Source organism: Dendrobates tinctorius, unplaced genomic scaffold (assembly GCF_039654945.1).
Source record: "Dendrobates tinctorius isolate UK_male_01 unplaced genomic scaffold, ASM3965494v1 ptg000031l, whole genome shotgun sequence".
Taxonomy (NCBI): Eukaryota; Metazoa; Chordata; class Amphibia; order Anura; family Dendrobatidae; genus Dendrobates; species Dendrobates tinctorius.
The window spans coordinates 22,510,416-22,537,500 of record NW_027361699.1 but is presented as its reverse complement, the minus strand read 5'-3'; the positions used below and the strand labels follow the sequence as shown (position 1 = coordinate 22,537,500).

Here is a 27,085-nt window from a genome sequence, read left to right as displayed (position 1 = left end):
AAATGATTCCTTTGATGATGAAATCTGTCATGTGGTTGTTTAATCTTTCTTTTCAGTTTTCAGTTAATGAGATTCTCGTGCTTCAGGGCAGCCTGCTAGAAGGACTTTTGGTGGTGCTCCATTCACATATTCATCATTATGTGCTTATGACAGGTCACTGATCCTTCAGTGACCTGCCTCCTATTTTACATACTGCATATAATATTGTTGACTTAGGATGAGTGTACACAGTGCGGATTCACCTGCGGATTTGCAGGTAAAGCCGCAGGTAAAGTGACCTGAGGATTTGTCAGTGGTTTTCCCCTGTGGATTGACACCTGGACAATGGAACAGGTGTCAAACTGCTGCGGAATCAGCGCAAAGAATTGACATGCTGCGGATTTAAAACCGCAGCAAATCCGCACGGAAAAATCCGCAGCATGTGCACTCTGGTTTTGAAATCCCATTGGCTAACATGGTACTGTACATTGCTTGCGGATCTGCTGCGGATCCGCAGGGCCAAATCCGCAGCGTGTGCACATACCCTTAGAAAAAAAAGCAACTTCAGCAAAATGGCGCCTGTGGCGGCACATCCGCAGTAACATCTTGCTTGCTGATAGATGCTACTGCACAAGCTCTGCCATCATTTTGCTGCAGCCACATTTTTTTCCTCCAGCAAAATGGTGCCGATGTATGTTAAGTAACATTTATCGCTTGCTATTTTGCTGCAACCAATTTTTTTTTCCACCAACAAAATGGAGCCGTTGCCGGCGCTTGCGCAATGGCATCTATCAGCAAGCAATATATGGTACTGCCCATGAGCCGCCAATGCCCCCATTATGCTGAAGTTCATTTTTTCTTTTCCTAAGAAGCCAATAATATTATGTGCACTAATCTACTGCACATTGCTCTGCTGCCATTTTGATGAAGTTAATTTTTTTTTTTTTTTGAAAGATCAGTGACCTGTCATAGGTACATAAGGATGCATATGTAAGCAGATCACCACATAAAGATGCCAGGCGGAGGGTGGCCACATGCTGCAGAATGCCATTGTTTCCAATGATTTGGCTGTCCCAGTCTGTGGGACAGACAGGGACAGTCAAAAGGGCTGCAGTCTGATCTAAAGCAATGTGGGGAGAAGCCAGTCAGGAACGGTGCAAGACTAGTCAAGGAAACGTATACCTGGACTCATGCAGCTAACCTCTGATTCATGCTGTTCAAATGAAGCTTGTAAGGGACGAAATTAGCAGATGATTAATTACTTCCGTATCTCTATACACCCTGCTATGGTACACCTGAGTATGCATGTACTTTGTGTGGGTTTGTTGCTTACCCCTTTTTGGACTACAAGTAGTATGATTGTATGGGGACCTTAACGTCATTCCATGGATCATGGAGGCCAGCAACAGTTTTATAATGTTAAAAACAGATTTACTTGATTTCTTAAACCAGATCTCCATCATTTGGGAAACGGCATGCATTTTTTGTAGCATTTCTTCCACATAAGGCAGAGGCTCACACTTGAGTTTCATGGTAAATGAGATAACATGGCATAACAGAGATGTTCAGCACAGTTGCAGAGTAACAGAGTATTTCTTCTCCTACTATCAATATCATCCATTATGGTGCAATACTCAGTGCTCTTTCCTGGTCAGTGGTTCTGCATTTTAACCCTTCGATTCCTAATCGCAGCACATTTGCCATTTGTGGCCTATAGCTTAGCTGATTCTTCTTGCTACTCCAATAGCTCAACTGTAACAGCCTAACAGGAACTAGCTTACTTTACAAACTGCACCAGTAACTCATCCCCACCTTGGCTGGCATTAAATGTTAACCCTATCCTAGGCTAACAAGCTGCAGCAAGCTAAATTTTTGTGAAAAAAGTAAATGTTTATTTTTTCCTTCCGCATTCCAAAAATTCCTGTAAGTCACCTGAAGGGTTAATAAACGTCTTTAATGTGGTTTTGAGTACCTTGAGGGTTGCAGTTTTTAGAATGGTGTCATTTTTGGGTATTTTCTGTCATATAGACCCTTCAAAGTGACTTCAAGTGTGAGGTGGTCCCTAAAAACAATGGTTTTGCAATTTTTGTTGTAAAAATGAGAAATCGCAGGTCAACATTTAACCCTTATAACGTCCTAACAAAAAAAAATTATGTTTCCAAAATTGTGCTGATGTAAATTAGACATGTGGGAAATGTTATTTACCGGTATTAACTATTTTGTGCAATATAATACTCTGATTTAAGGGCATAAAAAGTAAAAGTTTGAAAATTGCTAAATTTTCACCTAATTTCCATTTTCTTCACAAATAAATGCAAGTTATATCGAAGAAATTTTACCACTATCACAAAGTACAATATGTCACGAGAAAACATTCTCAAAATCACCAGTATCCGTTGAAGCGTTCCATAGTTATGACCTCATAAATTGATAGTGGTCAGAATTGTAAAAATTGGCCTGGTCATTTAGGTGAAAACAAAGGGTTAAAAATGTTTTGCCTCAAAGAAAAAAATATTTGCGATCCCATGCTATAATGTCTGTAAACTTTTTTTTTACTTCCCCTGCCCAGGAACTGTGGTATGATCAGACCATGTTCCTGTAGGGTCAGACACGGCCATTACACAGTACACAGCAGGGGCACATTTATAAGATTATCTCAGCACAGGAATTTTTTTTAAACACAATCAATTGTTATTTTTCCAAGATCTATTGATTAAAATGAAATTTGTTTGCAGGAAAACCCCTTTAATCAGTCAATCCTCCACTATACAATGACTGACTTGGTCTGGTTTGCCAATATCATGAGGTTTTAACTATTGCTATGCAGCATTTTCACTAACACATTGACACTTTCTGATAAATAAGCTATTGCCTCAACGCAACACCTATCACTTACATAGGCCAATAGCAAATCTTGCAGGCGCCATATCCAGTCCTTCCAGCTCCTTGGTGGCAAACTACTCCCTTTTATTGTCTTTTTTGGCCTCAACTATGAACAGTATCACATAGAATACACTAATGTCGCTGTTAGACTATTTCTGGGCTTACACTGATGTTGGCACTACCTCCTGTAGCTGCAGCCAGGACAACAACATTCCAACTGTCAGCTACTGTGACAGGTCATAAGCTGGAGTCACACATAGCGACTTACCAGCGATCCCGACAACGATATCAACGTGTCAGGATCGCTGGTAAGTCGCTATGTGATCGCTGGTGAGCTGTCAAACAGACTACCTCTTGAAGCTCATCAAGAGAATGCCAAGAGCTTGCAAAGCATTAATCAAAGCAAAAGGTGGCTACTTTGAAGAACCTAGAATATAAGACATAGTTTCAGTTGTTTCATACTTTTTTTGTTAATTATATAATTCCACATGTGTTAATTCATAGTTTTGATGCCTTCAGACTGAATCTACAATTTTCATAGTCATGAAAATAAAGAAAACTCTTTGAATGAGAACGTGTGTCCAAACTTTTGGTCTGTACTGTATATGTATATATATATATATATATATATATTCATTCCAAACAGAGGCAGCACTCCATAGTTAGTTTTTAAGTGATAGTGAATTTATTAGACCCACATATCAGAGCTCTGGCTACATTCACACCATGGGCGTAGCCAGGATCAAACCTGGGGGGGCAGAACCTCATACTGTTCCGCAGAACCTCATACTGCACACCTCAGCTGCTGCAGAACCTCATACTGCACACCCCTACACATTAAAATAAAGCCTGCACCTTAAGAAGATGTGGTGATGAATGCAGTCTATTTATTCCAACCATCAATTGATGTTGATGTGTTACTGGGCGTCCTTTTGGGCAGCTATGAGGTGTACCTGACTCGTGCTAAAAAAGGAGGGTTAGTCTGTGTGCTACCCAGCTTTCATTCTTTTTGGTACAGATAAGATAAGGAGACAGATATGGATAAATGGATAGATAGACCAGATTTCTAATCTGCTTTTGCTATTAAAAACATTATCTATGAGCGCAAAAACCTTTCAGGTGATGCGGTTTTTTAAAAAGCTGATCTGCTTTTGCAGCTGAAAAACGTATCCTCAAAAAACACAGGAAAAACGCTGTGTGTGAATGTAGCCTTAGATCGGGAATAGAACAGCTATTCATAGGACATTTCATAACTTTCCCAAATTCCTATGAAAAAATATTCAGCACATTCTGCATTGAACTACTGTACCCAATTTATTATATATTTTAGGAGTTGGAGTCGGTCCATGTTATACCGACTCCACCAAAATGAGCACCGACTCCGACTCTACGACTCCGACTCCACAGCCCTGGATGCTAGATCTGTTGCTAACTTTTTCAGTCTAAAACCAAGTATGTCAAAAGGTCAAAAACTGGACATATGTAAAGAGCGTCTAAGGCATACTAGAGATAGAATAAACCATAAGTCTTACTGAATGTTGTTTCACTCTTTAGGATACAGTATGTGTTCTCTTTTATTGTTATCTGTGACATATGACAATGGCATACCTTTTTTCATCTTATAGATTTGACTATGATGGTCTTGATCCCAGGACGGCTTTCTTCATAGTAAAAGATCTGGAGTCTACAATAACAGAAAAGTCATTCACTAGTCAGCAGTTTGCTGTTGGAAGCCACATGTACAGTGTGGAGAAAACAGATAGTTTTGAATATGTGGACCCTGTAGATGGAACGGTGACAAAGAAACAGGTAGGACCATCAAAATAATGATGCAGATTTATCAAAACTGCCTTAAAGAATTACTGTTTTACTATCCATTCCAATCACCCACAGCTTACTCTGGGTAATGTTTCCGAATAAGCTGTTGTGTGTGTACATGAAGAACATAGCTAGCATTAGCTATGTGTGAGCTGTGTGGCACAAGACACTGTCCTTCACACTGCAGTGGAGGAAGCAAAGGCAGCCATAGTCTAGCTTTCTCAGGACTGGAATTCAAACTCAAAATCTTTGGCATTGTAAGCAGAGACCTTAACAGTGAGCTGCTTGAGAGCATTTATTCTACCTAAAATCCACAATCTTTATTTTTCTCTAATCCTGTATTTGTACAGTATATAAAGATATCTTTATATATGCCAATATATTATAGAGTAAAAAAAAACTTCAAACTAAGTCAAAGATATTTTTCCTTATAGTGTCTAAAAAATAATGGTAAAAAAATAATTACGAAAAACTCATTTTTTATACACTTTAGCAGATAAACTGCATAAAGTAGTTAACACAATAGATATATTTAGTATCCCCATAATTGCAATAACCTGAACAATACAGAAAACTTATTGTTTATGGTAAATGTCGTAAATAAAAATCATGCAATTTTTTGGTTCTGCATTTAACACAGAATAAAAGTTGATATCAATGAAATGCTTACAGATGTGATGGAAGGATGTTGCCTAAAAAAATAAAACTGGTTATGCAAAAAAACAAGCCCTCATACAACAAAACTCTCAGAAAAAGAAAAAGATAATGGTTGATATTTAATAATGAGCAGATCAATCTGTGTAGGATCAAGTTGGAGTCAAATTTCCTAAACGTTGGCAGTTCACGCAAATTTGAACACTCAGTGATTCAATTTGTAAGAATCAGGAAAAGAAATATGACCTGTGCCATGTTACACACTGCTGAAATCTCAATGAGCGTGCTAATGGCGTCAGGCATAGTTGCTTGGGCTTGTCATGCAGCAATTGGTGTTCATGGTCTACCCCAATCAATCGGTGTTGGGGGGGTGAGGGAGTAAGTGACGACGTAAAAATGGACTGCCAAGGAACACCATTACACATTTGTACTGTGTTTCTGTAGGAGCTTAGAGCACGCAACATAGGGATAAAAACGGAACTAATGTGATTTTGTTGTACTACTTCAGTACTAATGTACCAGGCTAAAAATGGGAGTGTTACGGTGCAGTCAGATGGCTGTATAACACGGACGACGGTCCCATCGCAATGCTTGGACTGTATGCATTTATATGCAGCTGTCATGCTCAGGTCAGGACAGCCGATGGCCAGTCCTAGCATTGCGATACGATTGTTATCTGTTATATGGTCATCTGACTACGCTCTAAGTCTCATGATGCAAATACTAATCCAAAGAGTCATGTTATATATAGGGAACTGCTGTAGCTGTATAGTCTCTCAGTGTGATTGTGGATTGATTGATCTGTGATATACAGCAGTAACAGCACTTTCATACAACCATTTTTTTTTGCATTTTTCACACAGTTCAAACAAGGAGGGTCAGTATTAAACCCCTCAGTGTTAATTGTGTAGGTATAGTGAGAAATGTCTACACACTACGTCACTATAGTGCTTGAGTATCTACATATATAATTGCCAGTTGGCCGCTGTCCCCGAATCCCATAAGGCACAAAGTGTCACTTGCACAGGCACAGTTCATGTCCGCAAGTGATATACAGTATATATTCGAGTATAAGCCAGCAAGCCAGCGGGGGGGAGGGGGAGCGGCAGGACAGAGCAGCTGTGACAGCATACTCACCCAGTTTCTTATGGAACAAATTCATGGACTTTTAGTGCGCTGCTTGACAAAATGACGAATCCAGGTTATGATGAAGGATTTAATTATTTATTTCCCAACGCGTTTCGAAGTGTACAGCACTTCTTCCTCAGGGGATGACATATAGCATACTCACCCACTCCTGGCGCGGTGGCTGCAACATTCCTGCATCTCTCTGTTTTCCCGGCTTCCAGCAGCACTTCCTGTATTCAGCGGTAACGTGGTACCGCTCATTAAAGTAATGAATATGGACGCATCTCCAAGCCCACAGGCGTTGAGCGCATACTCATGAGCAGTATCACCTGACCGCTGAATACAGGGAGCGCTGTTGGAAGCCGGGAAATCAGAGATGCAGGAATGTTGCAGCCACCACACGAGGAGGATCGAGGAGGACAGAGGAGGACCAGGGAGGATGAGTGAGGACCGGGGGAGCTGAGCCAAGGCAAACCATGCATACAGGATGGGACCAGGGAGCCATACATACAGGATGGGACCAGGGAGCCATACATACAGGATGGGACCAGGGAGCTATGCATACAGGATGGGACCAGGGAGCCATACATACAGAATGGGACCAGGGCGCCATACATACAGGATGGGACCAAGGAGCCATGCATACAGGATGGGACCAGGGAGCCATGCATACAGGATGGGACCAGGGAGTCATGCATACAGGATGGGACCAGGGAGCCATGCATACAGGATGGGACCTGGGAGTCATGCATACAGGATGGGACCAGGGAGCCATGCATACAGGATGGGACCAGGGAGCCATACATACAGGATGGGACCAGGGAGCCATACATATAGGAGGGGGAGCCACACATACCAGGACAGGGAAGGGGGGAGCCACACATACCAGGACAGGGAAGGAGAGAGCCACACATACCAGGACAGGGATGGGGGGAGCCACACAGACCAGGACAGGGACGGGGGGAGCCACAAACAGCCGGACAGGGACGGGGGGGAGCCACACATAGCAGGACAGGGATGGGGGGAGCCACACATAGCAGGACAGAGACGGGGAAGCCACACATAGCAGGACAGGGATGGGGGGAGCCACACATACCAGGACAGGATGGGGGACAATGCATACCTGGCTTATACTCGAGTCAATAAGCTTACCCAGTTTTCCGTGGCAAAATTAGGTGCCTTGGCTTATACTCGGGTATTTACGGTGCATGTCTCCGCTATTCCCACGCAGGCGCAGTAACAGCTGCGTCGTTACTACGCATGTGCGGGAATAGCGGTGACATGTATGTCAGTTGTGCAGGCGCAGTTCGTTGTCGCAATTGCCACGCATGCGCAGTAACAGCTACAACTGCGTGAACTACCCGCACTGCTCCTTTCAGCACCACTAAGCATACACAGATGCTAATTTTATCGCACTTTTTGTAGTTACTACATAGTTTCCTGTACCAAAAACATTAAAAATTGAAAGATTAAAACATCGTCAATAGCTTGGAGGCTCCAACAGGAACAGAAAACTCAAACTAAAGGTCAAGTGCAAGGCAGAGAGAAGGAAGCAATATGCATACTGACCAAGAATATCAGCGTTGGCAGTCTAATACCAAATCTTGGCACCGTGAATGATTTTATTCAATTCACTCACTGTAACTGATGTCTGCTTCTAGGATGCATTTGTGAGTAGAATGAGGGTAGCTGGAGTATAGCATTATAGGGGGGATATGTGGATAGAATGAAGGTATCTGTGGTTACCACTATAGAAAGTATCTGTGGTAGATGCTTGTAAATGGCAGGAGGGTTCCTATAGCTATTTTACATTTTCAAATGTTGGAAAAAATGAATTGGCAAGAGCTCATCAGTATATATGACGAAGTCTCACAAATTCTGCTTTTGGTCCCTTCACATTGAGGGTTATTTGACAATCTAACACTGGGTCTTCTGCTCTCTACAAGTGAAATATGAAGCCATTTGCACAAAAGTTTATGTAAATTTCGAAAACTCAGGTAAATGGTGAACATGTAAAGGCTCTTTTACATTTAGCGATGCACCAGCGATCCCGACCACGATACGACCTGGTCAGGATTGCTGGTGCATCGCTAAATAATTGCTAGTGAGCTGCCACACAGGCAGATCTCACAGCGATGCAGCAGCGATACAGCGGACTATACTTACCTTTCAGACGCGGCGATCCTGACGTCCTCCCGCCCGCCTACACACGTCTTTCGTCGGCGCCAGCAGGGAGCCCAGCAGGAAGTGCCCGATGAGAAATGGAGCCGGCCGATCTCGCGCAATCAGCGATGGACAGCGGGGGTGCCGGTCGGAGGTAAGTATCACACATAGCGATATCGCTAGCGATATCGCTATAACGTCACAAAATCGGTGACGTTATAGCGATATTGCTAGCGATATCGCTATGTGTAAAACCCCCTTTACACTACATGGATGCCTAGAGATCATTTCTGACAAGGAGCATTGTCACGGAAGGCTAGAAGCTTTCAGTAGGGCTTATATAAACAGGCTTTGCACTAGCCACATTTTCTAGCAGATAACATTGGGCCTTCAACCTTTAACATTTGTATAATTTGTATAGGAATCTGGACTTACACCAGAGTTCCTGGGTTGGGTCCAAGGAGTGGCTATTGGCTGATGGAGTGGCAGGGCAGAGGATGGTCAGAAAGCTACATCAATACCAGGAGATCAAGGGCAGGAGCAGAATTGTTAGGCAGATGGATAATCTAAAGATGGACCAAGATCAGAATTGCGAATTAAACAGGCCGAACAAGAGCTGAATAAAAGAAATAAACCAGAGCATGTATAAATTGTAACTGGCAACTCCCATCAATATACTGGAAGTTTAAGTTGTGTGGTGATATCCCATTAGAAACAGCAGGGCAACACCCACACTGTCAGGCTATGATGTACTACAGGTTCCAGCAACACTAATATCTCTGGCTAGACAGATCCTGCGCCGCCAAGAGCATCTGGTCTCTTGACATCTCCTTAATCACCATTGACACCCACATAATATGTAATGAGGAGTACGCATTGTCTAATGACAGAAGCCGACATCACCAGAGCAGGTCCAGGAGGAGATGTGACAATTTCCCTCCTGCAACACTTAGTTCAAAAAACCCCTTTAGTTTTAAAGGAGTTGTCTTATTCAGGTAACCCTTTTATTTTTACGCAGGAGAAAAGAGCAATCAGCTCACCTGTTCGGTACTTGGCAGGTGTACTCCAACAAGTGATAATGCAAGTGAAAAAGCCAGCACTCGCGTCTTCATAAAATAATTCTTTATTTAGTCCAAATTCAAAAGCAGCGATGGTAGACACAAGCGGCATAGAAAAAACTAAATGGCAGGAGGGTAACATACTGTTGGCAGCGCAGTATCTGTCTAGCCAGAGATACTAGTGTTGCTGGAACCTGTAGTACATCATTTATGTAGTGAATGGAAATATATTTGAAACCAAAACTGTTAAACCTTCATTGCAAATTAGGTTTATTAGTAAATGTTAGATGTTAGATTTAGTGGCTGCAGGTGCTGAAGTTTCTATTTGCACAGTAAATTGCATACTAAACATTGAAAGTCCCCATGCCCAATTTCTAAATTACACCTCTACTGAAGCATACATTAAAGAAAACACCTGCCTATATTAGCAGAGCAGCTTGGTGATGCTCTGGTGCTGCTTTATTTCCTCTGGTATCTGAAACCTGAAGTGTCTAGAGGGCAGAATGGATTTAATCAAGATTCAGTAAATCCTAGGAGAAGACATCATGCCCATTATGAGGAAGCTGATGCTCAGGCGACATTGAACCTTCCAACAGGAGAATGATGCCAAGCTTACTTCAAAGCCAATCAAGGCTTGCTTTCAGAAATCCTGGAAGACTCTGAGGTGGCTGTCACGGTCGCCTGACTTGAATCCGATATAAAAACTTTGGTGGGATTTGAAGACGGTCGTTGCAGTGGCAAGCCCAACAGGCTATTGCACGTGAGGAATGGTCTAAGATTCCTCAGAAATGGAGTCAAAAGCAGGTGTCTGGCTACTTATCACATTTGCAGTAGGTCATAACAGCCAAAGAGTAATTAACTAAGGATTAAAGATGCTTGTCATGAAGGGGTTGAAAAATTCTGAGACCATAGTAGTCATTAACAGGGGCATTTTGTGTAGAATTTGGTGAAACCACTTGTATCAGTTGGGTAAAGATATTTCATTTTTTTTTGTTAGACTGGTTTCTTGCAAAGAAAAGAAAGTTTATAAATCTTGCTAATAAACCAAAATTGCAATCGGTGTAAAATAATTTTAATTGCAACTCTAACCTTTGCTCTGGCAATTTGCATCCTTTAACGTAAACTAGACTATAATGTAATGTAGAAATTGCCAACTCTCTGGCAGTAAAAGGGTTTGTCTAAGATACAGTAGTTAAATTGCTGAATGCAGCAGTACATCTGAAATATTTAAATAATATATACTCACCCATTTACTACAAGCATTCCAGAGTTATATCCTTGATGCTTTCTACAAGGCTTCTAATTAATCTATTTCTTATTTTTTACCTTACTAATTCAAGTGACTGCATAAATTCAATATTCTAAGCATTGTTACTTGGTGAGAATTAGCCTAGCAGTTGATCCAAAATATTTAGGACCTAACAGCAGTAAATGGTTTCCGCTTGCCAGTCAATCCCATATTTAATAGTAGAATCTAACATGCCTTTAAGGTGTCTCCTCATGATGTATTCTCAGCTGTGCTCTTCATGTCTTCCATCCTTTGAGGAATATATCAGCTGTCACATCTCCTTTATGTAGAGCCTGTGTGTGGGCAGGGATATAAATACTTTACTTGTCCAAAAGGTCATGTCACTATTAAATATATCCTGCAGTTTCTAATGTCCCATTAACATATAGCAATGACTTTTTGAACTGCTGCTGAATATATTTGAATGGAAATAAGGTTTTTTTTTCAAAGAACTATGTCAAGGCTGAGAAGACTGGTCATGTTTTAATTTTACTTTCACATCTCAAGGCATTGGATCAAGGGTACTGTCACTCTCGCGCCTTGGCAGGTTGGCGCGAGCCAGGGGGTTGACTTACAAACAGAGTCAGCATGGGTTTGTAACTAATAAGTCATGTCAGACTAACTTAATTTCCTTCTATGACCGAATCACTGATTGGGTGGATCAAGGAAATGCTGTAGCTATAGTATATCTTGACTTCAGCAAAGCATTTGACAAAGTATCTCAAACAATCCTTATTGAAAAAATGGACAAGGCAACTGTTAGATGGATTTATAACTGGCTTAGTGATCGGACCCAAAGAGTTGTCGTAAATGGCTGCACATCCAGTTGGAAGAATGTCTCAAGTGGGGTACCACAGGGCTGTGTCCTGGGCCCTGTATTGTTCAACATCTTTATCAACGATTTAGATGAAGGAATTGAGGGTAAACTGATTAAATTTGCTGATGACACAAAGCTAGGAGGGATAGCTAATACTAGAGAAGAGAGAGAGAGTGTTAGCACCGCTCCCCGTTTCGCCGCTCCCGCTCCCGCTGCCATTCTCACCGCTCCCGCTTCTGGCCCGACTCGCTCCTCTGACGCGTCCTGGACGCGCGCCTCCGCTCCCCTCACTTTCCGGCGGCCGGCATCCCGACGCTCTCCTCCACTTCCCTCGGCCGCGCGCACTGTGCCTCTGCGCATGCGCCGGAGGGATAAGCCGCACGCCTCTGCCGTCAGCCACTTGCCTGGCGTGACCTGACCCGGACCGACCTCCCGACCTATCAGAGGCCACCACCAGGTATTTCAGGCCGCCCTCCCTTAGTGGAGGCGCCTGACTATTGAGTTACCTCTCGGTTGTCTAGACCGCGCTCTCTGCTGCTAGTCCCTTGCAAGCTGCGCGCTAGTTAACCCCTTGTGTCTTGTGCCTTCTGCTAACCCCTGTGTCTTCCGCCTGTGTCCCCAGTGTTCCTCTGACTCTCCGGTCCGTGCCTCCTGCTAACCCCTGTGTCTTCCGCCTGTGTCCCCAGTGTTCCTCTGACTCTCCGGTCCGTGCCTCCTGCTAACCCCTGTGTCTCCTTCCCTTTTCAGTTCACCTCTTCCTGGACCCCCGCCATCCTCCTCCGTCCTTCTCCTTCTTCCTCAGCCTCTGGACCCTGGTCATCCTGGTTCCTCTCCGGATCTTCCTCTGTTCCTCATCATCTGTTCACCCTCCTGAGCCGACCCCTGGTCCTGGCTGCCGTGGCGCTAGAACTTCCCGAGTCTGTTCCCTAACGGTCCCTGTATATTGGTCGGTCCACTTGGTGCGCTCGCTCGGGGAGGGCTCGGCGTCACGGCCCAGTGGGTCCACTGTCGTCACCTGCGTCCGCAGCGTAACAGAGAGGATTCAAAAAGATATAAATAAACTGGAGCAGTGGGCAGCAACTAACAGAATGGTTTTTAACAGGGAAAAATGCAAAGTACTACATCTGGGCAATAAAAATGAAAAAAGCATATACAGAATGGGAGGAATAGGGCTAAGCAACAGCACATGTGAAAAAGACTTGGGTATACTAATAGATCACAGACTGAATATGAGTCAACAGTGTGATGCAGCAGCAAAAAAGGCAAATGCAATTCTGGGATGTATTAACAGAAGCATATAGTCTAGATCACGTGAAATCATTATTTCCCTCTACTCCACTTTGGTCAGACCTCATCTGGAATATTGTGTCCAGTTTTGGGCACCACATTTTAAAAAAGACATCAACAAACTGTAGCAAGTTCAGAAAAGAGCGACCAGAATGGTGACCGGTCTGCAAACCCTGTCTTATGAGGAAAGGTTGCAGGATTTGGGAATGTTTAGTTTGCAAAAGAGAAGACTGAGAGGAGACTTAATAGCTGTCTACAAATATCTAAAGGGCTGTCACGTTGTAGAAGGATCATCTTTATTCTCATTTGCAAAAGGAAAGACTAGAAGCAATGGGATTAAACTGAATGGGAGGAGACACAGATTAGATAGTAGAAAAAACTTTTTGACAGTTAGAGTGATCAATGAGTGGAACAGGCTGCCACGAGAAGTGGTGAGTTCTCCTTCAATGGAAGTCTTCAAACAGAGGCTGGACAGACCAAACTACCCTGGAAGCGGCGTGACTACGACAGCTACCTTGGTCTTCGCTAGAGCCTCTGATGGTGAGGTCAGGCTTGTGTGGCAGGTAGCTGCTGGTTGCCACTCCAGGCTGGTGTCTGGCTGTGGCTGCTGATCCCACTCAGAGACAAAGCACTTGGACAGGTGTGTCTGACAGGCAGGTAGGCACAGCAGGCATGGCTTGAGATACAGGGCAAGCAGGCACAGGAGAGACACAGGGCAGGCTGGCACGGGAGAGACACAGGGCAGGCTGGCACGGGAGAGACACAGGGCAGGCTGGCACGGGAGAGACACAGGGCAGGCTGGCACAGGAGAGACACAGGGCAAGCTGGCACGGGAGAGACACAGGGCAGGCTGGCATGGGAGAGACACAGGGCAGGCTGGCATGGGACACAGGGCAGGCTGGCATGGGAGAGACACAGGGCAGGCTGGCATGGGAGAAACACAGGGCAGGCTGGCACGGGAGAGACACATGGCAGGCTGGAGTGGTATATGAAGGAACAGGTAGAGACCTGTTCACACAGCGGGTGCCGGTACTGATACAGACTGGAAGGAGTGGAATATGAAGGAACAGGTTTGGACCTGTTCACACAAGAGATGCAGGTATGGATACAGGCAGGAAGGAGTGGAATATGAATGAACAGGTTTTGGACCTGTTCACACAAGAGATTCAGGTATGGTACAGGCAGGAATGAGTGGAATATGAAGGGACAGGTTTGGACCTGTTCACACAGGAGGTGCAGGTATGGATACAGGCAGGAGTGCGGAGTAGGCGGAGCCGCAGGAGTGCGGAGTAGGTGGAGCCGCAGGAGTGCGGAGTAAAGCTGAACCACAAGGTCTGCGGAGAGAAGCTGCAGCAAGAGGTTCTGCAGCAGCAGGAGCAGAGCAAAGCTGAACCACAAGGTCTGTGGAGAGAAGCTGCAGCAAGAGGTTCTGCAGCAGCAGAGCAAAGTTGAACCACAAGGTCTGTTGAAAAAAGCTGCAGCAATAGGTTCTGCAGCAGCAGGAGCAGAGCTCAGGCAGAACAGAGCGGAACCACTGGAGTACGGAGCACAAGCAGACAGGGAGGACACCAGGAAAGACACAGCAGGGAAAGGAACCACAGACAAGGAGACTGACAGACAAAGGTAGGACAGAGTGCAGACAAGGCAAGGTGCGAGACAAGGTATAGGACCAAGGACATTGGGACCAGGATATTCTGCCTCCTGGAGGGCGGACAGTGAAGTACTAGGCAAGACAAAGAGATAAGCAATAAGAGCCTTCAGAGAAGACGAGACACAGGACAGGGCCTGGCTTACTCAGCAGCAAGAAACTAACTGAGTTTAGACATTGCTCAGGCAATGTTCCAGTGAAGGGGCAGGCCTAAATAATAGAGGGCTCTAGGTAACTGGTCAGGGACACATAAGCCAGGTGCACCCTGAGTTCATAAGAAGCAAAGAGTTCAGGCTCCGCCCCCTATACACCCACTCAGGAAACATGAACACAGCAGACAGGAAGCAAGGCAAGGAGCTGGCAGTAAACAGAATTCACAGCATGGCCTGGAGCAGTGAGCAAGTTGGTGAGTGGGGAATGGGAGGCCATGCAGCGATGCCAGCAGAGTTGTTACAGGTACCAAGGGTAACTTTGCTTATCATACCTGTAAAATCTCCTCATTCAGCATGAGTTCTAACCGTGGCTTTCACAGATAGAACCTGTACCTATTATAGTCTATGGAGCTGTTCACTGGAGATGAGCAGATCAATTAGTGGAAAATCGAGTTTGAGTCAAATTTCTTGAAATTCATGGTTCTGTGTGAATTTGAATACACTACTCTTCAATTTACAAGGATTAGCAAAGTAAAAGGCCTGGCGCCATTTCAGTCAGGCCAGGCACAACTGTACTGCTTCCCCATACTGTCCTGCAGTAATCAGAGCTAATGGTATAGCACAGCCTGTCAGGGGTTTATCAAAGCCAGTATAAAAGATAGGGGCTGGCCAAGGAACGTCATTTTATGCTTGTACTTTGTAGGGATAGAAGCTCAGAGCACACAGTTTAGGGATTGAAAAAAGGCATAATGCGATTTATAGCACACTACTGCAAGACTGATGTACTAGATTGGAAAATGGAAGTCAGTCTGTGAATACTAAATCAAAGATTCAAGTGATATATAGGGACATTTTGAAAATCCTGAATCATAAATACAAGTGATTACTAACTAAAGTGTGTGTGTGTAATGAGGAAGACTGGGCTGCAGGTACCTGTACTGAGCCGATTCCGGAACTATCGAGGCTGCGTTCCATGTAGCCCAAGGGACGGAATAGGGGACCGGACAGGTCCTATGACCCGGAAGAAGGGGGCCTGGGTGAACCGGAAACTAGGGGAAAAGCGTGTAAAGTGAGGCAGCGTTTCCCACCGTCAAGGAGAGTGCAGCAGAGTGAGCAGCGCGCTCCGCACCCTGAGAACTGGCAATGCGGCGGACTGCAGGTGTCAGCTTCCAGTATCGCTGGCAGGACAGTGAGAGTAAAGAGTGCCGTGCGCTTTGTGACAGTTAATACCGCGCACGTGCAGAGAAGGGAGGGCCGTGTAAAGGACCGTCGTTTGTGGTCCTCTTTGCCACAAGCTACACATCACCCCACGTTTAACCCGGGGATTGCTGCAGCCCTTTTTGCTTTGGCTGCACAGGCTCATGGACCAGGAGCTCAGAGGACGCTAGTCTTCCCTCTGCCTGCTTCCGGAATTCTGTGGACGAACATCCATTTAGACGGTTAAGTGACAGGAGCGGTGCGGGACCACTACTGGCACTGACTGTTGGGTGTCAGCTGTCAGATTCAGCTGACACCTGGCGGCAATCGTGTGAGCGCAAAATCGCTGGGATGTATCCATACGTCCCAGGTCAATAAGAAGCAGGTCACAGGGACGTATGAATATACGTCTCAGGTGGGAAAGGGGTTAATGTGAAAGGATTTTTTTTTGAGCACATGGTTTAATTGTCTACTTTACAATAGATTTCAGACGCCCTATGACCATACTGCCTGCTGTTGCCACATCTTCATTTCCGGTCATGAACTTATGTGTAGCAACTTCACAACCTAGCATTTTAGTTTTCCTTTAAATTATTTTTCTCTTTGGTTGGTTAATATAAATATTCAAAATAAAAAACTATAATAAAATAGAAATAACAGAAGGTTAAGGCTTTGCTATAACAATGCTGCTGGCTGTTGCCACAAATTACGTTCCATACATGTATCTATTAAGCAACTTTTTATTTAGGGATAAACCTTTTTTGATAAAAATGGGATCATTTTAAACCACCATTATATCATCCCTTGCCTCTGGCAAGCGTACTAATGTGGAAGAAGCAGTGGGTATAATGGAGTATATGTCTCATCACCCAACTTAATCACAGCTGGATGATATAGTATAGTGACACCATCAGCTGAAGTCAATGTTCTGCATAGTCCACCTCCTTTGCCACCATAATATTTAATGTTGTATGGTGCAGAATTTCCAATTCCATCAATGACACCTGTGTCTGTTTTGCCTCACAGTACTCATAGCTAAAGAACATATTACACCAAAACAACTTCTTCCAGTTAGTTTATTGGCAGAGAAGAACAGCCATCCTTTGTTGTCAGATTACAATGGGCCAGAATAGAAGGGGAACACAATTTTAATGCAGAATTGTGTTGCTGGCTCTGGTAGGTGGTGATATGGTCACTGGCAGTGGTAGTAGCCCTCCAAACCAGGGCGCATCTCAAAATAAGAAACTAGGAAGGGATTAAGGTGCTCAATTCATTTTCCACACTGAGGCAAGGAGGAGGTTGTGAGCCTCAGCAATACACAATGCAGGGAAACAAAATCTGCTTGTTCTACATTCAACTCTGAAGTATGTGATGTTGCCATTGTTATTGATATAAAAATCTATCCCAACAGTGCCTGAAAGTTCAGCTGCTAGTCAATGTGGTAGAGAGCCATATCTTTTGAGTGGGAATTATTTTCCATGTTGCTGGAGGATCAATCTGCGCAGGCTGTGCTATTAGAAAATAAGTGGGGCACAACCTGGCACACACCGACTAGGAACTACATCACTCTGTCAGCATATGAAACAGCATCACCTGCTCATGTGGAGAAAGCAAACTGACTAGCAAAATTAGCAAGGCTCAAGCTGTGCTCCTTGCTCTCCTCATGATCATCTTTCCTGGTAACCTGACTGCACCAGCAAGTAATGTCTGGTCGGTGACATCAGCCCCATTATTATCATCACCTACTGCTTTCAATCCTCTCCTCATGTAATGTCAGTTCATCATCAGTTCACCTCTTGTGTGTTAAAAAAAACAAAACATGTTAGACCACCTGGATTGTACTGCTCTTTGCAAAAAAAAAAAAAAAATTGCATGTGCTTGAAGCTTAATGAAAAAAGCCTAACCACCATTATTTATTGTACAAAGCTGTATCTGCCAGGTTTGGGAACAAAATGCAGATTTTTTCAACAAAATGTATCATGTTACGTGTATTCATTTTTTGATACAACGTTCAACTGACTCACCCTCTTTGAATTTCACCCAAAATTAAAATCTTATTGTGACTGCATCTGGGGTGATTTTCCCAGTAGCAACCTGCTTAGGATTGTTAGGGCAAAAATATTTAAAATTATCAAATAAAAACTATTTTAATTACTTAACTGAACTTTTCTTTTAAAAAAATTATAATTTATTTTCCCTAAAATTGTTAAGAATTTTTTTGGGAGTGGAATTGGCGTATTACTAGGAAACCCTAATTGGTGAAACTTTTACACAATGGACAGTTGCTGGTCACATATGTATCCAGATGACCACGCTCAATGGAGTCAGCAATAGTGTGGTTTATATGACCCACTGTAAAAACTCTCAGTTTATATATGACTGAATAGCAAGGAGAGATAGTATAAATTAAAACAACTTTTATTCTGATAATATAAAACTGGATAAATCATACAAAAAACACACAGTGATAAAGTGCAAGTGCGAAAAAGTAACCAGTGCTTAATAAAAAATGGTTTGAGCTCACCACTGTTGTAGAACTCCAGTGCAGATTGCATGTACAGTATACAGTAGTATGGAAGATGACCAAGTAAGAGGAGAGGGACAAAATTTCTAATATTCCCTGTCATGCTCCTACATTACTCCTGCCCTTACAAGAACAGTCCCCAAGTAAGACTACTAAGATGATTGGTTATGGTCTCCCTACGCGTTTCCTTCCACTTTTGGGGGATTCATCAGATGAATAAAATAGTATTAACTTTCCCACATACTATTTTACTCCACTGATGAATTCCCCAAAAGGACAGGAGCAATGCAAGGGCACGACAGGGAATATAAGACTCTATGTAGTTAACAGTTCTCTGTGAATGCGGCCTTTGCACAGAGCAGGCCAGAAAGGTAAACATTTTCCAAAAATGTTTAGAAATTTTTCGAGTGAGTCAATTGTTATATTACCAGGAATATCTGTGTTCTCTAATTGGTGAAGCTTTTGTACAGTGCTGAAGGCGGACCAAATGTATGACCAGGTAACCACTATGCACTTCCTCCAGAGTCAACACTTCCTACCGTGTGCGTGACTGCACATGGCAGACTAGAAAAGAAAATCCAAAGGTATTTAACTTCCATGGATGGAATGTTCTTTCACAAAGTTAACAATTTTACATGTAACCAAGGCAGCATCAGCACCAATTGCAACATAAAAATCAGATGTTTTACCTGTTATGTACATCATGAAACAAAGTTTCACAAGCAGCCAAATTTCTTTTTACCTACACTGTGTCCTATCTCTAGGAGATACCATGAGATCCATTTCCATAGACTTTTGGGCAAGAATTGGCCCAATTTGCTATTGGCATACTGTCATAACCAGCATCCAGAATAATGTCAGAGAGGGTGTTGGCCAGCAGCTTTGTCGCACTCAAATGGAGTCAAAATGTATCATCCATGGATCAGTGCCGACTTTCAGTCACTCATGATTACATTGGTCACACCATCTGCCTGCCTGACTGTCCATTGTGTGTGTTCTACACCATTCTGCTGCCACCAATATTGATGGCTCATGCTGAAGAGAACATTTACTCCCTGTTCATCATGTCATCTATACTGCAGTACTGCTCCTGCGGCTGATGTAGCTTGTTCTAGACTGGCAGACACCTTTCCTGTGCCATTCTAATTATTTATTATGCAGCTTATGCCACGGCACAGCCACACATCTCCTGGCTGCCCGCTGTGTTTCATATTGCTGGACTGTACTGCTGCCCACTACTGTTGCTTACCCTGAACTGCCACACATGTCCTTGCCTACCCCATCCTAACTCTCTAGTAGGTATGAGCGGAACCGTGAATGTTAGGGTCCGCTGGCTTCAGCCAACTTTTATAAAAAAAGTTTGGTTTGGGTACCAGAACGATACCTAAACTTGATGCCGAGCCCCATTCATCTGTGTGACAGCATAGGAAACATCATCTCTGGACCGAAGGTAACCTTACTGAAGTCACCGCCGATCACAGCCACTGGGTATCGTGGATAGATGAAGGTTTCCACGCTGTCACGTAGAGGGCAGCATGAGAGCCAGGGGCTGTGACCGGTGGTGACAAGGTTACTACTAGTCATGCATCAGCTGATAACTATTAAGGCCCCTTTACATTTAGCGATGCACCAGCGATCCCGACAACGATACGACCCGGTTAGGATCGCTGGTGCATCGCTAAATGGTCGCTAGTGAGCTGCCACACAGGCAGATCTCACAGCGATGTAGCGACGCAGCAGCGGTCGTTACTTACCTTTCAGACGCGGCGATCCTGACGTCCTCCCGCCCGCATCCACACGTCGCTCGTCGGCACCAGCAGGAAGCCCAGCAGGAAGCGCCCGATGAGAAATGGAGCTGCGTGATCTCTTGCGATCAGTAACAGACAGCAGGGGAGCCGGTCAGAGGTAAGTATCACACATAGCGATATCGCTAGCAATATCGCTGCTGCGTCACAAAATCCGTAATGCTTTAGCGATATTGCTAGCGATATCGCTATGTGTAAAACCCCCTTTCCTCGCATTAGCTTTGCCTGCTCTCGCTGATAGTGAAATATATAATTAGTGCAGTGCGTGTGTAGCTTACTGTACATGTATTTAGTTAATAAATTAGGAAATAAAAGAAAAAATGGTGTGGGATCCCCCTTATTCTTAATAACCAACTGAGGGAAAGCAGATACAGTGGGGCAAAAAAGTATTTAGTCAGTCAGCAATAGTGCAAGTTCCACCACTTAAAAAGATGAGAGGCGTCTGTAATTTACATCATAGGTAGAACTCAACTATGGGAGACAAACTGAGAAAAAAAAATCCAGAAAATCACATTGTCTGTTTTTTTTTCCTTTTATTTGCATATTATGGTGGAAAATAAGTATTTGGTCAGAAACAAAATTTCATCTCAATACTTTGTGATATATCCTTTGTTGGCAATGACAGAGGTCAAACGTTTTCTGTAAGTCTTCACAAGGTTGCCACACACTGTTGTTGGTATGTTGGCCCATTCCTCCATGCAGATCTCCTCTAGGGCAGTGATGTTTTTGGCTTTTCGCTTGGCAACACGGACTTTCAACTCCCTCCAAAGGTTTTCTATAGGGTTGAGATCTGGAGACTGGCTAGGCCACTCCAGGACCTTGAAATGCTTCTTATGAAGCCACTCCTTCGTTGCCCTGGCGGTGTGCTTTGGATCATTGTCATGTTGAAAGACCCAGCCACGTTTCATCATCAATGCCCTTGCTGATGGAAGGAGGTTTGCACTCAAAATCTCACGATACATGGCCCCATTCATTCTTTCATGTACCCGGATCAGTCGTCCTGGCCCCTTTGCAGAGAAACAGCCCCAAAGCATGATGTTTCCACTACCATGCTTTACAGTAGGTATGGTGTTTGATGGATGCAACTCAGTATTCTTTTTCCTCCAAACACGACAAGTTGTGTTTCTACCAAACAGTTCCAGTTTGGTTTCATCAGACCATAGGACATTCTCCCAAAACTCCTCTGGATCATCCAAATGCTCTCTAGCAAACTTCAGACGGGCCCGGACATGTACAGGCTTAAGCAGTGGGACACGTCTGGCACTGCAGGATCTGAGTCCATGGTGGCGTAGTGTGTTACTTATGGTAGGCCTTGTTACATTGGTCCCAGCTCTCTGCAGTTCATTCACTAGGTCCCCCCACGTGGTTCTGGGATTTTTGCTCACCGTTCTTGTGATCATTCTGACCCCACGGGGTGGGATTTTGCGTGGAGCACCAGATCGAGGGAGATTATCAGTGATCTTGTATGTCTTCCATTTTCTAATTATTGCTCCCACAGTTGATTTCTTCACTCCAAGCTGGTTGGCTATTGCAGATTCAGTCTTCCCAGCCTGGTGCAGGACTACAATTTTGTTTCTGGTGTCCTTTGACAGCTCTTTGGTCTTCACCATAGTGGAGTTTGGAGTCAGACTGTTTGAGGGTGTGCACAGGTGTCTTTTTATACTGATAACAAGTTTAAACAGGTGCCATTACTACAGGTAATGAGTGGAGGAAAGAGGAGACTCTTAAAGAAGAAGTTACAGGTCTGTGAGAGCCAGAAATCTTGATTGCTTGTTTCTGACCAAATACTTATTTTACACCATAATATGCAAATAAAAGGAAAAAAAAACAGACAATGTGATTTTCTGGATTTTTTTTTCTCAGTTTGTCTCCCATAGTTGAGGTCTACCTATGATGTAAATTACAGACGCCTCTCATCTTTTTAAGTGGTGGAACTTGCACTATTGCTGACTGACTAAATACTTTTTTGCCCCACTGTAGCTGGTGGCTGGTGTCATTATTCTGGCAAGGGGCCAAAATTCATGAAGCGTCCCAGGCTATTATTATTAGCGCACAGCTTTCTGCATAGCCGTTACTGCTTATTAAAATGGGGGACCCCCCAAAAAAATGATGAGGTGTCCCCCCTATTTTTAATAACCAGCAAAAGCTAAGCATACAGCTGAGAGCTGATAGTAATTCACTGGAAAGAGGCCATGGATATTGTCCCTCTCCAAGACTAATAACAGCAGTCCTCAGCCTCCCCAGAAATGGTGCATCAATTAGATGCACCAATTCTGGCACTTAGTCTCAGCTCTTTCCACTTGCCCCTGGTGCATTGCGAAGTGGGGTAATGATTTTGTGGTTGATGTCAGCTGTGTAATGTCTGCTGACATAAATCACAGAGGTTATTAAAGGAGAGGCATTTATAAGACACTCTCATTACTAACCTGTAGTTAAAAGTAATAAACACACAGAAAAGTCCTTTAATTGTACAAAACACTCCCCAACAATCTGTAACACATTTATTTCCATTAAAAACTAAAATAATCCAAATGGGTCCACAGTAAATCAATCCCACTGCTCTGCTACATCCAGATGCATTGCTGAGCGGTGACATCCGTAATGTAACCATTTAGCACGACAACCGTAACACAATTGTCAGTAGCATGTGAATCCGGCTGCTGAGACAAACGCTGACATCAGTAAGGTAAAAGCATTTCATAGCCGAGAAATTTGAGAAAATTGTGTTCCAACTGTCATGCTGAGCAGTCACATTACTGATGTCAATGCTCAGCACTGCATCCGGATGTAGCAGAGTTGGAGAACGTGGGACGGGGGATGGATTTACAGAAGACCCCTTTGGATTATTTTATATTTTAACTGTAATAAATGGGCACAAGAGGGTCAGGGAGTGTTTTGTACAATTAAATGAGTTTTCTCTGTCTGTGTTTATTACTTTTGACTATGGGATTAGTAATGGGAGTGTTTGATAGATGCCTCTCCATTACTAACCCTGGGCTTGAAGTCATAACATTACGCAGGTGACATCAACCTGAAAATATTACCCCTCTTGCCAACACACTAGTGCAAGCGTGAAGAGCCAGGCAAAAAGCCAGAATTGGATGCACCTTTTCTGGGGCTGCTGCGGGCTGATACTTTTAGGCTTGGGACTGCCAAATATCAATGGACTTTCCCAGCCTGAGAATACCAGCCCCTAACTGTCTGCTTTACCTGCACCATGCACAATCATGCCAGCAACACATCTCTTGGCTGCCCACAGTCTTTCATAGTATTAGACAGCACTACTGATGCTTGGAAATGTAGTCTCCTGAGGGTACACAAATATGAAATGACTCCCAAAAGAGGGCTAATATTTTTCAAAGATTTGGTGACTAGGGATGGGTGGACCAGTGGAAGTTTGGATTCTGGTACCCAAACCAAACTTTATTTATAAAAGGAGGTCTGGGGTTCAGTGAAAATGTTAAAATGGATGGAAAAAGTGCAGAATGGAAGGAGAACAGCACAGGGAAGACCCCTGGAAGAATCTTTGACTCCAAGATTGCTGCTGAGAACAATGGTGCCACACTTTTACTCCACTTTAAGGACTGACAGTAAAAAATTCAAATCGAAGAGAAATTGGAATTTACAGGAAAAAAAATGTTAGGAAACATTTTGTTCCTGTATAATGGCTTGTATATAAGGAAGAATTTAAAAATAATGTAAAAGAATAATTTAAGTGAGCCAAAATTGAATTTTTTATTAACAAAATTTTAAATTCCAGTGTAATTTAGGAAATAATTAAGAATTGCCAAAAATTTGGTGGATGAGAGACTCAGATATACCCTGTACTAGATATAAAGGAATGCCTCATACGTATTCTGTTCAAATTGTCATCTAGTAGTACTCCTAGACTCATAAAGGCTATGCACTAAGGGCAAAGCATGCCAAAAATTATAAGCAGTGTCATCCATCCTCCCCTTAAGGCACCAACTATAGTGCCTCATTTAAATATTGTAAACAAAGTGTAGTTGTGGTACTCCTACACTTATAAAAGCTCTGCACACAGGGCAAAGCCTGCCAAAAATTACAAGGAGGGTCATCCATACACCCTTCAAGGCACCAACTGTATTGTCTCTTTTAAATATTGTGAAGAAAGTGTAGTTGTGGTATTGCCACACTCATAAAAGGTCTGCAATAAGTGGAAAGCCTGGCAAAAATTACAAGCGGGGTCATTCATACACCCTTCAAGGCACCAACTGTAATGCCTCATTCAAATATTGTGAACAAAGTGTAGTTGTGGTACTGCCTCACTCCTAAAAGGTGGTGTGGAATAGTCAGGCTAATCCAGGCTTTTTTCATTTTTATCAGAGTGAGCTTGTGAGCATTTTGTTGACGACCGAAAGCAGCTGTCTGGTATAACACCCCCCCACCGACGGCGCTAAAAAATTAAAAAGTCCAGCTTTGAGACCCAATAGTTGAAGGTCGCAGAGGAATTAGGGAGTGTGCTGGTTTTATCAGCCAGGTATTGCTTGACCATCTTTAAAACTTTTCCCTCATCAAAAATACCCAGTCATCATGGCATGGACACTCGGAGGGTGTCATGAAATTAGCCCAGGCCTTTGACAGTGTACCCCTGCCTCTGCTGTATCTGGTGTGTCTCTCCCTCACCTCTCTTACTTGGTTGGCAGGACCCTCACCTCTCCTCCTTGGTTGGGCTTCCTACCACTAGCATTGTCTGATGGGAAGTTTTTTTTAACATATTTTCGTGAGTCACATGAAAGCTAGCAGTACATAAAGTCGGCCACACGTGCCAAGCTGCCCATGATAACTACTCTCAATCTCTGCCTCCATCTCTTCCTCCTCAATCCCCTCCTCAGTCCATCCATGTAGGAGAGACGAGACGAGGACTGTGTGGGTACTAGTCTCTGTTGTGTTAGCGCCTCCACCTCCTCATTGTTACCCAATTATCTCAGAGCAGGTGAGATGAGGCTGAGCTGGGAAGTATCTCCGTCGCATGTCTTCCTCCATCTCCACCTGGTGTGAATACAAAGCTTCAGCTTTAATTGTGAACAGTGATTGTTTAAGTAGGCACAGAAGCGGTATCCTTTCACTGATTATGGCATCATTGTTGCTCACCATCATTGTGCAGTCCTCAAAGTCTTGGAGAACCACACAATTGTCATACATCCATACCCACTCTACCACACCCCCTGAAGAAGCGACATCAACATGAAACGCGCATCGGGGTATGTGGCCGCAGTCTTGTCAGGAGTCACTATGAAATGGGTGATTAACCTTTGGATTTCTTTACTAACATTATCACTGGGTAACGGATACCAGAATGATATCATGACCGGACCTTATAGATTTTATAGCAGCATTATTGGTTTAGATAAGTCACTGAGTTTTATCTGAAATCAGGATTACAGAGTGTTTAACTTGAATTACTATTCTACCATGTGACTATTTTCTAAATCATGTCGATACTGTAATATACTGGTATTTCATCTAATTACTATATGATCCTGGCCATTGCCTCCCGCCACTGCTTTCCTGTCACCTTTTTGGATCAGAAATCTTGTGTACCCATATATACAAAAACATTTTAATAATTTTGTGTGTATTATATTCACAAAAAAATCTCTTTTGCATAAATAAAATTGTATGTTGCAACATATAACGACTCAGATCCTCCTTTCATAGAAAAAATCCATGCCTACTCTTCAGTTGTTATGGGCGGAGGCTGCCCCGAATACTGATGGGAGTGTTGGAGCTAGTATTCAACAACTGCCCTCTGCTGCTCACAAAACCTTGCCAGCATGTGCAGTGTGGAGTTCCAGAGTGTGGTGACATCGCACACCAGTTGGTGAGCTGAAACTTGCATGCACTGCCTCAGCACTGCAATAACGGCGGCATCTGTAGTAAAAAAAATGGGCGCTGACACGGTCTACCAGAAGCTTTGGCAAATCTGGCAAGGTTGTCAGAAACTGCTGAACCACCAAGTTTAGCACATGGGCCAAGCATGGTATGTGTGTGAGCTTCCCAAGCTTCACAGCTGTGACCAAGATACAGCTATTATCACACACGATCATTAGCTAAAGCTGCTAATGAATTAAGGCTTACAAGAGACGTCAAAAGCAATAAGAAAGGATTTTGGGGATATGTCAAAAGTAAAAGAAAAGTCAAAGATGCTATAGGATTTTTACAGGATGAAATGGTAAAAAATGATGTTGAGACCGAACTTTTAAATTCCTATTTTGCATCTGTTTTCTCTCAGAAAGTAAATGTAACATCAACTGATCTTCACTGTCCTATTGAAGGAATATAAGAATCCACACTATCTATAAACAGAGAGATAGTGATGGAATACTTAGCTAACATAAATGAATTCAAGTCTCCAAGTCTAGATTAATTACATCCTAGGGAACTGAAGGAGATAGCAGAGTAAATAATTAAACCTCTCTTCATAGTCTTTGAATATTCCTGGAGAATAGGAGAAGTTCCAGAAGGCTGGAGAAGAAGCAAATGTTGTTCCTATCTTCAAAAAGGGGAAGAAAGTAGACCAGGGAACTATAGACCAGTGAGTCTGACTTTTTTGATTGAATGAAGTGGATAACCACAGAAAGCATATGTTTTACTAATACGTCATGTCTGACTAACTTAATTTGCTTCTAATAGGATCATTGACTGGGTGGATAAGGGAAA

The 27,085-nt window shown here is 43.4% G+C and overlaps 1 protein-coding gene across 1 annotated transcript in view; it reads left to right on the top strand.

The window, feature by feature from the left end:
• Positions 1–27,085, top strand: part of PGM5 (phosphoglucomutase 5) — a 386,192-nt gene that overhangs the window by 195,510 nt on the left and 163,597 nt on the right. Inside the window, exon 9 of the mRNA XM_073572252.1 lies at positions 4,488–4,671. Coding sequence (XP_073428353.1) covers positions 4,488–4,671 — 184 coding nt within the window. The remainder of the gene's footprint in view (positions 1–4,487; positions 4,672–27,085) is intronic.